The sequence below is a fragment of the Anabrus simplex genome, chromosome 7 (genome assembly GCF_040414725.1).
Source record: "Anabrus simplex isolate iqAnaSimp1 chromosome 7, ASM4041472v1, whole genome shotgun sequence".
Classification (NCBI taxonomy): domain Eukaryota; kingdom Metazoa; phylum Arthropoda; class Insecta; order Orthoptera; family Tettigoniidae; genus Anabrus; species Anabrus simplex.
The window spans coordinates 53,783,310-53,797,117 of record NC_090271.1 but is presented as its reverse complement, the minus strand read 5'-3'; the positions used below and the strand labels follow the sequence as shown (position 1 = coordinate 53,797,117).

The 13,808-nt window shown below is 45.0% G+C and overlaps 1 protein-coding gene across 1 annotated transcript in view; it reads left to right on the top strand.

Moving 5' to 3' along the window:
- The first annotated feature begins 2,880 nt into the window (after positions 1–2,880).
- LOC136877231 (uncharacterized) overlaps positions 2,881–13,808 on the top strand; it is an 88,968-nt gene continuing 78,040 nt past the window's right edge. Inside the window, exon 1 of the mRNA XM_067151085.2 lies at positions 2,881–3,015. Coding sequence (XP_067007186.2) covers positions 2,953–3,015 — 63 coding nt within the window. The 5' untranslated portion in view covers positions 2,881–2,952. The remainder of the gene's footprint in view (positions 3,016–13,808) is intronic.

Below are 13,808 nucleotides of genomic sequence, written 5' to 3'. Positions count from 1 at the left end.
TTACACACTTACGCAATCTCCAGAAATAACTATAATCTTACTCCCACCCGGCGACAAATGTTACACACTATGCTGAATTGCCTGGGACACTCAAGGAACTTCCCAAAAAATGAGCTCATCGCTAAATGCACACGATGACAGAGTGATGACTCGGCAGTTACGCAGCAGTACTGCACAATGTTGCAATGTCACAAGTTATTTCACACATCATACAGCAACTCTCACTGTGCATGTCTTGAATTTTAATCTACACACACATATATATGTAACAAATTAACTACAATCACTCAAGCGATAATCATTACAGAATTGAAATGAACAATGATAATAGTTACAATAATAATAATAATAATAATAATAATAATAATAATAATAATAATAATAATAATAATAATAATAATAATACAGATATCATCTTGTAACGGGATTTGGACCGTTACACTGTACATATTGGTGTTCTGTGCTGTACAAATAGAGTCACTAACCCTTACTCCATATGAGCACCGCGGAGAGATTTAGAATAGAATAGAATAGAATAGAATAGAATAGAATAGAATAGAATAGAATAGAATAGAATAGAATCTTTTGCCACGCACTCTAGTGATTAGGAAATGTGTATTACTCGCGAAACTTTTAGTGATACCTGGAATCCCTAGTGCTGAATCGGTAGACCTCGGCAATCGTCGAGATTTGTGTTGGCAACCTTTGACACACAAACCTATGAATCGCCATGAGACAACTCGCGTACCGTTTACGTACGTACTAGCACTGTTGTTGTTTACACAACAAATGCAAAATATAAAATTCATGCTACGAACAAGATTTCCATCGAGAAATGTTAAATAATGTGCGTGTGTCACAGTTGTTGGCTTAATACAATAAATGTTTAGAAAATTCATATCGATCGATCATACTATCGATTCAATTCAGATTTCAATTCCATTTAGTTACCAGTATTACCGGAACCGGACTAGCTCCCTCCTTACTCCTCCAACCCGTACAAAGAAGTATCACTAAAAGTTTCGCGAGTAACGCTTTCACCTCTAGTACCCTGCTGACTAACATTTAGAAGACAAAAACATTTTCGACCTTAGGGAATAGAACCGACATATAATGGCACGGCAGTATCAAGGAAGCCTGTCGTCGTAGTGCTTGCCTGAAACTCATATAGTTAGTGGCAACAAATTGCTAGCTCGGGAAGTCTTTAAATGTTCTGGGATAGCTGAACATTTTATAAATATATACATAGATTACATTATAGTCCGCCTCCGTGGTGTAGTGGTTAGTGTGATTAGCTACCACCCCCGGAGGACCGGGTTCGATTCCCAGCTCTGCCACAAAATTTGAAAAGGGGTACGAGGGCTGGAACGGGGTCCACTCAGCCTCGGGAGGTCAACTGAGTAGAGGTGGGTTCGATTCCCACCTCAGCCATCCTCGAAGTGGTTTTCCGTGGTTTCCCACATCTCCTCCAGGCAAATGCCGGTATGGTACCTAACTTAAGGCCACGGCCGCTTCCTTCCCTCTTCGTTGACTATCCTTTCCAATCTTCCCATCCCCCCCCCACCCCGCAAGGCCCCTGCTCAGCATAGCAGGTGAGGCCGCCTGGGCGAGGTAATGCTCATCCTCCCCAGTTGTATCCCCCGACCCAGGGTCTGAAGCTAGAAGACACTGCCCTTGAGGCGGTAGAGGTTTGATCCCTCGCTGAGTCCGAGGAAAACACCGACCCTGGAGGGTAAGCAGATAAAGAAGGAAAAAATGACATTATAACAACTTATTTTTCGTATAGTCTCATGCAGATGTAGATTCGTCACGATGTGCAGCTATCTTGATTCTTACAGCAGCGTCCCCGTTAGGAGTAAAGTCCCAGATAGAAAAGTTTAATTGGCTCTCCAATTTCCGCATAGCGAAACTAGATAATATTCTCCCAGACTGCACATAAACGAAAGTAGCTTTACGCGTTTTCAACCGAATTTCCAAATAAATGTGCAAACTGCCGCATAAATTTCAACAGTACTTTTATCGGGCTGTTGTAGTACATGACCTTAATTCGTTTACCGCCCAGTGTTGGTTTTTCCCTCTGACTCTGTGAGGGATCCCACATCTACCGCCTCCAGTGCAGTGTCGTTGAGCGTGAGACTTTGGGTCGGGGATACAACTGAGGACTAGGATTACTACGTCACCTCCTATGCTGAACAGGGGTTGGGGGAATGGGAAGATCGGAAGGGATAAAAAACGAGGAGAGAAGGAAGCGGCTGTCGCCTTGGCATTTGCCTGGAGGAGAAGTGGAAAACCACTGAAAACCGCTTCGAGGATGGCTGAGGTGCGAATCGATACCCCCTCTATCCGTTAACCTCCCGGGTCTGAGTGAGCCCCATTCAAGTCCTCGCCCCACTTTTCAAATTTCGTGGCAGAGCCAGGTATCGAACCTAAGTCTCTGGATGTGGCAGCCAATTACACTAACAACTAAATCACAGAGGTGGACTTTAAATCCGTCTACTCAGCCGAATATCGAACCCGTGACCCCGAGATCCATAGGCCAAGACGTTAACCACTCATCCATGGTGCCAGACACGATCTGTCTTGCGTAGCACACTCGGTCGATTAGTCTCTCACATGTCTGTTTCGATTCTAAATGGGCTTTAAGTAGCATCCGGGCTTTATTCGAATACAGTGGGTTCTGTTTGAATTCCAAAGTCCTCACAAAGGCATGAATACAAAATTACGCAGCACGGTAAGCTGTTGACTTGGTCTACCTAGCACGGAGTTTACACCGGCTTCAAGTCAGTAACGTCATGTTCTGATAAGATAAACTGATTGGCGTGTTGATCTGGTCCAAGGTCCTGCTACAGGAATGCTGTGTTATTTCAGATTTAATAATCTATTGAAATCACAGAATCACTCACTGTGTAGACCCGACACTCACAAGATCTCAGGCGGCGGCAAAGAAGGAAAATGGCTTTTATTCCTTGGCTTGGACTCAGAAATTGTAGCTTCGTCATCGGTGTCCTCTACTCGGTAAATGTTGTTATTTTATAAATTTAAGGATGTTTTGTTTTGTTAGCTAATATCAATCCAGTGTCAGTTGCAAAGTGATTAACCACTTTGATGAAATTAATAGCAGGAAAATAACATAATAGATTATTCTTAACCTCAGGTTCATAATTTTATATTCCATTCCGTTTGGAGCAGAGAATTGACTACAAAATAATTCTTTGTTCGATTATTGAGTTTAGCCTATGTGCCAAACTTTCAGAGCACTTTTTCTGCTCTTCAGTAGCAAAAGAAACGTTAACGTATGCACGTTTAACAAGACAAGTAATACTCTCTGGGCTGTTTTCTTCATTTCAAAGTGGAAAAAGAGTTATATCTTTATGTATTGCAAGGATGTAATGGAGAGGGCATATAAGTCTCTGGTAAGACCACAACTAGAGTATGGTTCCAGTGCATGGGACTCTCATCAGGATTACTTGATACGAGAATTGAAAAAAATAATCCTAAGGAAAGCATCTGGATTTGTTCTGGGTAAATTCCGGCAAAAAAGTAGCATTGCGTAAATATCACAAAGTTTAGGCTGGAAAGACTTGGGAGAAAGGAAACGAGTTGCTCGAATCTTCCGAGCTGTCAGTGGAGAGATGGCGTGAAATGACATTAGTAGGCGAGTAAGTTTGAGTGCTGTTTTTAAAAGAAAGATCACAATATGAAGGTTGAGTTGGAATTCAAGAGGACAAATTGGGGCAAATATTCGTTTATAGGAAGAGGAGTGTTCGCCTCTGTGGTGTAGTGGTTAGTATGATTAGCTGCCATCCCCGGAGGCACGAGTTCGATTCCCGCCTCTGTCACGAATTTTTAAAAGTGGTACGAGGGCTGGAACGGGGTCCACTCAGCCTCGGGAGGTCAACTGTGTAGAGGTGGGTTCGATTCCCACCTTAGCCATCCTGGAAGTGGTTTTCCGTGGTTTCCCACTTCTCCTCCAGGCAAATACCGGGATGGTACGTAACTTCTTTTGCTAGTTGTTTTACGTCGCACCGACACAGATAGGTCTTACGGCGACGATGGGACAGGAAAGGGCTAGGAGTGGGAAGGAAGCGGCCGTGGCCTTAATTAAGGTACAGCCCCAGCATTTGCCTGGTGTGAAGATGGGAAACCACGGAAAACCATTTTCAGGGCTGTCGACAGTGGGGTTCGAACCTACTATCTCCCGAATACTGGATACTGGCCGCACTTAAGCGACTGCAGCTATCGAGCTCGGTAAGTAGCTAACTTAAGGCTACGGCCACTTCCTTCCCTCTTCCTTGCCTGTCCCTAGCAATCTTCCCATCCCCCAATAAGGCCCCGGTTCAGCATAGCAGGTGAGGCCACCTGGGCGAGGTACTGGTCCTTCTCCCCAGCTGTATCCCTGACCCAAAGTCTCACGCTCCAGGACACTGCCCTTGAGGCGGAAGAGGTGGGATCCTTCGCTAAGTCCGAGGGAAAAGCCAACCCTGGAGGGTAAACAGATTAAGAAAGAAAGAAAGGAAAGGAAGAGGACTTAGGGATTGGAATAATTTACGAAGTGAAATGTTCAATAAATTTCCAAATTGTTTGTAACTCTTTAAGGAAAGGCTTGGTAAACAACTAACAGGGAATCTGCCACCTGGGCAACTGCCCTAAATGCATATCAGTATTGATTGATTGATTCATTGATTAATAAGATATTATATGTGAATTCACCGAATTCTTTTACATAATATTTCGTGCGTATCCTGTCATCTGAAAGAACACTTCACTTCAACGTGGACCCCAACGAGCAAAGTTCACATTTAAGGGGCAATATAGAAATAAATACAAAAGTAGTAAGAAATTATTGAAGAGAGTGGGCATCATTTTCCAATATAATAATTTCGTTGACGTCATAAAAGATTTTACATTTTGTTTTATAGTGATTGGCAGAATTTTATTATTTACTTTTAGCTGGGAGGTTGTTACAGTTTTTGAACAGGAAGTTTTTCAAACTACTGTAGGTAGTAGAGGTGGTGGTGTAGTTGGTGATGGAAAGGTGTAGATAATTTCTAATAATACTTTAATAGGCATAATAATTGAGTGCACGTGTAGAATTTGATGTACATGAATTCAACAGAGGTACCAGGCGAATTGGTAGTGCGGTCGGCTTTGAGCTTGCATCCGGGAGATAGTGGGTTCGAATCCCACTGCCGGCAGCCCTGAAGATGGTTTTGCATGGTTTTCCTATCCTTTCTTCGCCATAAGACCTATCTGTGCCGGTGCTACCTAAAGCAACTAGCAATTAGAATTCAACAGAAACACTATACGTATGGCCCTATTTTGAAGAATTCGAAGTGAATTGATATGGGTTTGCTATTCACGTGCCCAAATAACAACCATGCACGGAAGATTAGAGGGGATTAGTGCATATTGTACATAGGCCTACCTCAAGACATAATTTGTACAGTACAATTGCACCTGGTCCGCCGCTGTGGTGTAGTGGTTAGTGTGATTAGCTGCCACCCCCCGTAGGCCCGGGTTCGATTCCCGGCTCTGCCACGAAATTTGAAAAGTGGTACGAGGGCTGGAACGGGGTCCAATCAGCCTAGGGAGGTCAACTGAGTAGAGGTGGGTTCGATACCCATCTCAGCCATCTTGGAAGTGGTTTTCCGTGGTTTCCCAATTCTCCTCCAGGCAAATGCCGAGATGGTACCTAACTAAAGACCACGGCCTCTTCCTTCCCTCTTCCTTGTCTATCCCTTCCAAACTCCCCATTCCCCACCAAGGTCCCTGTTCAGCATAGCAGGTGTGGCCGCCTGGGCGAGGTACTGGTCATTCTCCCCAGTTGTATCCCTCGACCCTAAGTCTGAAAGTCCAGGACACTGCCCTTGAGGCGGTAGAGGTGTGATCCCTCGCTGAGTCCGAGGGAAAAACCAACCCTGGAAGGTAAGCAGATTAAGAAGAAGAAGACAATTGCACCTGTGAAGAACACTAACAATGGGCGCCAGTTTCTTACATAAACCGAACCAAACCCCATGGCGCAACAGATCCGAAGAGGTGACCACTACTCGGCCCGAAGACTTGCAGATCACGCGGTGTCTGTGGTTGGCACAAGGAATCCTCTCGGCCGTTATTCTTGGCTTTCTAGACCGGGGACGTTATATCCCTGTCAGATAGCTCCTCCAATGCAATCACGTGGACTGTGTGGACCTCGAACCAGTCCTTATTCCGGGTTAAAAAAACGCTAATCTGGCCGGAGATCGAACCCAGGTCCTCCGGGTAAGAAGCAAACACGCTGCCCCTGGACCGTGGGGTTAACGCAGCATTTAGCATAAAGATGATAAATGGTCACAGCAGGCTAAAGTTTCGTTTATTATGAGGCTACGATAGCTCGTTGCACCACAGTACCTTGAAATTCAAGTTCTCTACCTTCGGGAACGAGAGATGGTAGTTTGTGGAATAGAAATATTTTATTTATTTCTGCTTTTCGATTTTGGCCATCAAAGGACCTCGGAAAGTAACCCTGTGCATTCATCTTGACCCTTCTTTCCTTGACTTCCAATAATTCGTCATTCTTTCATTTTGCTGCTTGCTAGTCTCTTGTGCCCAGACGTTCTTACATTTCTCTTCTCCTTCCCTTGGAACCCTTGTAGTTTTGTATCAATCGTCTGAAAGTTGTTCTGTCCTGTATTATATTGTCTGTTATTCCTATCTCTGTCGTATCTTTTCTTTACCCTTTGGATCCACTGGTTGCCACTGTTAAACCCTCGTTCTGTCGATCTGCTGTTATCTATCCTCATCATGTGGCCAAGAAATGTAATTGTCTTCTTTCTGATTTTTATTTATTATTTATTTATTTCTTTATTTATTTATTTATTTATTTGCCGAGCGGAGTAGCTATGGAGTCAAGCTCTGCGTTCGGGAGACGCATGAGTTCGAATCCCACTGTCGGCTGCCCTGAAAATGGTTTGCTGAGATTTCCCACTTTTACCTCCATTTAAATTAAATTAATTCCACCTCATTATCCATTTTCATTCACTAGAATTCATTTTATTTTGATTAGCTACTCAGCTGGGGTTGGCGTCAGGAAGGGCATCCGACCGTAAAAACTTACCATATAATTTCATTTCATCTCATCTCCAATTCCCTATCAAGAATTGGTACTAAGGGATGGGTAACAGATTTATTTATTTATTTATTTATTTATTTATTTATTTATTTATTTATTTATTTATTTATTTATTTATTTATTTATTTATTTATTTGCCGAGCGGAGTAGCTATGGAGCCAAGCTCTGTGTTCGGGAGACGCATGGGTTCGAATCCCACTGTCGGTTTGCTGAGATTTCCCATTTTTACCTCCATTTAAATGCCGGGATGGTTCTTATTTTATATGTCACAGCCGATTAATTCCACCTCGTTATCCATTTTCATTCACTAGAATTCATTTTATCTTCATTAGCTACTCAGCTGGGGTTGGCGTCAGGAAGGGCATCCGACTGTAAAAACTTATCATATAATTCCATTCATCTCATCTCCAATTCTGTATCAAGAATTGGTACTAAGGGAGGGGTAACCGATTTATTTATTTATGTATTTATTTATTTATTTATTTATTTATTTATTTATTTATTTATTTATTTATTTATTTATTTGTTTATTTATTTATTTATTTATTTATTTATAATAGTGCTCTGGTTAGGAAAGTTATAAAAGTCTACGGAAAATAAATTAACATTTATTTCAATGGACAGACCGACAGTCAAGACAGACTCCTCATTTCTCGAGCGGCAAATTCTTTATAATGTGTAAAGGAGCGATAAAATCCTGGATCTTTCATTGCCGAAAAGTTTACTGGTTACCGAGAGAGCTGGCCGTGTGATTAATACCAAAGCATTTTGCTAAGGGCTAAATGTAGATAATTTCCAACGCCCCTAAACCGAAAGGGAAAGAAAATGCTTTGCGCTGGGACGTTTCCTTGTGAATGAAAAACAGAAACAGAAAAAAAGTGGACGATTATTTCCCAAAGGTGAACCGGAAGCAAGGCATACGGAATACGGTGAGGGAGTTTCCAGCGAGTTATACGTAAGTAATACAGTGGACTTCCAAATGTGATACACTGACTGACAGAGCAAATGCAACACCAAGAAGGAGTGGTCAGAACTTTATGCCAATTGCAGGGTAGACTGACGTCACTGAGGTATGCTCATGATGTGAAATGCGCCGCTGTGCTGCGCACGTAGCGAACGATAAATGGGACACGGCGTTGGCGAATGGCCCACTTCGTACCGTGATTTCTCAGCCGACAGTCATTGTAGAACGTGTTGTCGTGTGCCACAGGACACGTGTATAGCTAAGAATGCCAGGCCGCCGTCAACGGAGGCATTTCCAGCAGACAGACGACTTTACGAGGGGTATGGTGATCGGGCTGAGAAGGGCAGGTTGGTCGCTTCGTCAAATCGCAGCCGATACCCATAGGGATGTGTCCACGGTGCAGCGCCTGTGGCGAAGATGGTTGGCGCAGGGACATGTGGCACGTGGGAGGGGTCCAGGCGCAGCCCGAGTGACGTCAGCACGCGAGGATCGGCGCATCCGCCGCCAAGCGGTGGCAGCCCCGCACGCCACGTCAACCGCCATTCTTCAGCATGTGCAAGACACCCTGGCTGTTCCAATATCGACCAGAACAATTTCCCGTCGATTGGTTGAAGGAGGCCTGCACTCCCGGCGTCCGCTCAGAAGACTACCATTGACTCCACAGCATAGACGTACACGCCTGGCATGGTGCCGGGCTAGAGCGACTTGGATGAGGGAATGGCGGAACGTCGTGTTCTCCGATGAGTCACGCTTCTGTTCTGTCAGTGATAGTCACCGCAGACGAGTGTGGCGTCGGCGTGGAGAAAGGTCAAATCCGACAGTAACTGTGGAGCGCCCTACCGCTAGACAACGCGGCATCATGGTTTGGGGCGCTATTGCGTATGATTCCACGTCACCTCTAGTGCGTATTCAAGGCACGTTAAATGCCCACCGCTACGTGCAGCATGTACTGCGGCCGGTGGCACTCCCGTACCTTCAGGGGCTGCCCAATGCTCTGTTTCAGCAGGATAATGCCCGCCCACACACTGCTCGCATCTCCCAACAGGCTCTACGAGGTGTACAGATGCTTCCGTGGCCAGCGTACTCTCCGGATCTCTCACCAATCGAACACGTGTGGGATCTCATTGGACGCCGTTTGCAAACTCTGCCCCAGCCTCGTACGGACGACCAACTGTGGCAAATGGTTGACAGAGAATGGAGAACCATCCCTCAGGACACCATCCGCACTCTTATTGACTCTGTACCTCGACGTGTTTCTGCGTGCATCGCCGCTCGCGGTGGTCCTACATCCTACTGAGTCGATGCCGTGCGCATTGTGTAACCTGCATATCGGTTTGAAATAAACATCAATTATTCGTCCGTGCCGTCTCTGTTTTTTCCCCAACTTTCATCCCTTTCGAACCACTCCTCCTTGGTGTTGCATTGTCACTGTCAGTCAGTGTACGTAGCGTGTTTTGTAAAGACACTAAATGCGCAGTTTCCTTTAAGAGCATATTATGTATTTTGGATTATCTGTGTTTTTTCTATTTTCCGTGCAGTCTCGGGTCCTCATTAACCAAGAAAATCGAGACTTTGCTGTATATGACTCCCGTTCTCCGCATCTCTAATTTATGTGAAGAATTGTTTTCGTGTTTGACAAACATTAAAACCAAACAACGAAATGGGCTTTTGTCCATCAAAGAAGAACTTCCAGTTTAGGAAGAAAGTTGTGGCCTAGGATAACATTATTGCGCTCCAAGACACAAGAACAAATATTACATTTGAAGTGTCAGTGTTAGAAAAAGATCGTATTTCATGAACCGCACCGAGCAGGTTGCCGCGCGGCTATGGTCACGTAGCTATCAGCTTGTATTGGAGAGATAGTGGGTTCTGACCCCACTGTCCGCAGCCCTGAAGATGGGTTTCCGTGGTTTCTCATTTTCGCACCAGCCAAATGCTGGGGCTGTACCTTATTCCCTATCCCATCGTCGCCTTAAAAACTATCTGTGTCGGTGCACCGTAAATCAAATTGTAAACAATTAACTGAGAGTGCTTATAAATCTCTTTGTCTGAATTGCAAAATTAAAGTATAGTGCCCCGCGTTATATGTCTGCCGTTGTTCAACGTCACTGGTTCTCAAATCTGCAGAGAAGCATGAAAACATTATTCACTTGCGCTTCTTGCAAGGTTGTGCGTAATGTACTCCCGAACAAAATCTGAACAGGAAGTGTCATTCGAATTGGTATAGCAAGGATGACAGTCGCTCGACCTTTCCAATTCTCATCAAGACGATGACTGCTCAGCCTCAGAGTTATCTTCGACGCCTTCGAAAACCGTAAAAGTGTAGTTAGTGGGACGTATAGACAATAAAATTATTATTTCGGGTGTACTTCCCTTTCGTTGGGTGCTGAATATAAGAAATTGTCCAGCACTTCAAAACTAATGCAACAAATTATCTTTCATAGTTCTCATGAGAGCGAATAAATTGAGGAATTTCGCAGTTTTATTTATTTTGGAACACGGAAAATGATGCTATAAATATCATTGTGACAGTTTTAATAATGATAAACAAAAATGTTATTGAATTAACGTCCCACTAACTAATTTTACGGGTTTTGTAGACGCCTAGGTGCCGGAATTTAGTCCCGCAGGAGTTCTTTTACGTGCCACTAAATCTATGATGATGTATCTAGGCTGATGTACTTGAGCAACTTCAAATACCACCGGACTGAGCGAGGATCGAATCTGCCAAGTTGGGGTCAGAAGGCCAGCGCCTCAACCGTCTGAGCCACTCAGCCCGACCTTTAACAGTTTTATCATGAACACTGACTGACAGTGACAATGCAACACCAAGGAGGAGTGGTTCGAAAGGGATGAAAGTCGGGGAAAAAACAGAGACGGCACGGACGAATAATTGATGTTTATTTCAAACCGATATGCAGGTTACACAATGCGCACGGCATCGACTCAGTAGGATGTAGGACCACCGCGAGCGGCGATGCACGCAGAAACACGTCGAGGTACAGAGTCAATAAGAGTGCGGATGGTGTCCTGAGGGATGGTTCTCCATTCTCTGTCAACCATTTGCCACAGTTGGTCGTCCGTACGAGGCTGGGGCAGAGTTTGCAAACGGCGTCCAATGAGATCCCACACGTGTTCGATTGGTGAGAGATCCGGAGAGTACGCTGGCCACGGAAGCATCTGTACACCTCGTAGAGCCTGTTGGGAGATGCGAGCAGTGTGTGGGCGGGCATTATCCTGCTGAAACAGAGCATTGGGCAGCCCCTGAAGGTACGGGAGTGCCACCGGCCGCAGTACATGCTGCACGTAGCGGTGGGCATTTAACGTGCCTTGAATACGCACTAGAGGTGACGTGGAATCATACGCAATAGCGCCCCAAACCATGATGCCGCGTTGTCTAGCGGTAGGGCGCTCCACAGTTACTGTCGGATTTGACCTTTCTCCACGCCGACGCCACACTCGTCTGCGGTGACTATCACTGACAGAACAGAAGCGTGACTCATCGGAGAACACGACGTTCCGCCATTCCCTCATCCAAGTCGCTCTAGCCCGGCACCATGCCAGGCGTGTACGTCTATGCTGTGGAGTCAATGGTAGTCTTCTGAGCGGACGCCGGGAGTGCAGGCCTCCTTCAACCAATCGACGGGAAATTGTTCTGGTCGATATTGGAACAGCCAGGGTGTCTTGCACATGCTGAAGAATGGCGGTTGACGTGGCGTGCGGGGCTGCCACCGCTTGGCGGCGGATGCGCCGATCCTCGCGTGCTGACGTCACTCGGGCTGCGCCTGGACCCCTCCCACGTGCCACATGTCCCTGCGCCAACCATCTTCGCCACAGGCGCTGCACCGTGGACACATCCCTATGGGTATCGGCTGCGATTTGACGAAGCGACCAACCTGCCCTTCTCAGCCCGATCACCATACCCCTCGTAAAGTCGTCTGTCTGCTGGAAATGCCTCCGTTGATGGCGGCCTGGCATTCTTAGCTATACACGTGTCCTGTGGCACACGACAACACGTTCTACAATGACTGTCGGCTGAGAAATCACGGTACGAAGTGGGCCATTCGCCAACGCCGTGTCCCATTTATCGTTCGCTACGTGCGCAGCACAGCGGCGCATTTCATATCATGAGCATAGCTCAGTGACGTCAGTCTACCCTGCAATTGGCATAAAGTTCTGACCACTCCTTCTTGGTGTTGCATTTGCTCTGTCAGTCAGTGTATTTTCATCTATCAAGCGAAGTGAAATCTAAGAGAAAACGTAATTTGATTAATTTAAATTTTATTTATCTTCTTTCACTTATTTCTTTTTCTCCAAATTTTCTTTTGAAATTGACTTATTTCAAAGTTATGCAGCACAAACAAAATGCTTTGCTCCCTGCTTTTATCAATATTTTATTTCTTTTTTACAAAGTTGCTTTACGTCGCACCGACACAGATAGGTCTTATTGCGTCGATGGGACAGGAAACGGCTTGGAGTGGGAAGGAAGTGTCCGTGGTTTAAATTAAGGTACAGCCTTAGGATTTTCCTGGGGTGGAAATGAGAAACCATTGAAAGCTATCTTGCAGACAGCTGACAGTGGGGTCCGAACCCACTATCTCCTGAATACTGGATACTGGCCATTCTTAAGCGACTGCAGCTATCGAGCTCTGTAATTTATCAATTTAACGATCACAAACTAAGGTACTGTAACGTAGCATAAACTTACTAAAAATGCAAAGAGGAATTACACTGAGTGCAATACAAACAAAATTAATTCCTCCAAGAGTTCAAGTGAACTAAGAGAGAACAAACTGCGTACATTACAGTACACTCAGATTATCCCGAAGGATGTTCAGAGTGGACCCCATTAAATTGCAGACGAGGACCTGCTCGTCCTAGCCGTACTGTTCTTGGAATGTCACAAACCCCGCTCAGGCCCACGCCCAGTAAACAAACCGCTTTCTTGTCGGAATCAACTGAGAGATGTAGGGTGCAAATACGAATAACAAACATCTACTGTAGTTGGTCGTTAATGTACAGAACAAATTGTCTCTCTTGTACCTCACACCTACAGGCATTCCTGTACTTCTTCCTGTTGCTGACATACTTTCGGGTTTCTCGGAGGGAAGCAGTGGTATCATGTCGTCTTCGGATGGGCCACGGTATAGCAACGCACTCCTTACCGAAGGGGCAAGCTCCCCCGTGTATGTACTTACAAAGTGCGTGGACCTGACCGATTTGCGCCGTAGCCTAAAACATTCGAGTACCTTTTCCCTCATCCTACGAGATGACGAGCAGTCAGCAAACCTCGTCATCCATTTTATGAGGGAGAGTGGTCTGTTTTATCATGTATGAAAGTGACCTGCTTTTAATTCTTATTTTATTGTTCTCTCTTTCTTTCCTTCTTAATCTGGGGTATAGTGCGCATTGATATCACCCAAATATCACTATAAAATTTGTTACAAATGGAACATAATAATTGCTTTTACACATATCACGTGCAAAATCTGCGGCAAATTAAGAAATATTTGATTTTTGGAGAATATTATGTATACGTACTTTACCACTTTACAAGTACATTTGGTGTTGCGCTCACAGTGACACATGTAATGTCTTTTGTCTTACACTTTCAACAATTTCGTGTGTGATATCTGTGTTCACTGAAGTTGATCAGCGGTAGAGTGTCGGCCTCCGAATCCTAAGATAGCGGGTTCAAACCCGGCAGAGGTAGTCGGATTTTTGAAGGGCGGAAAA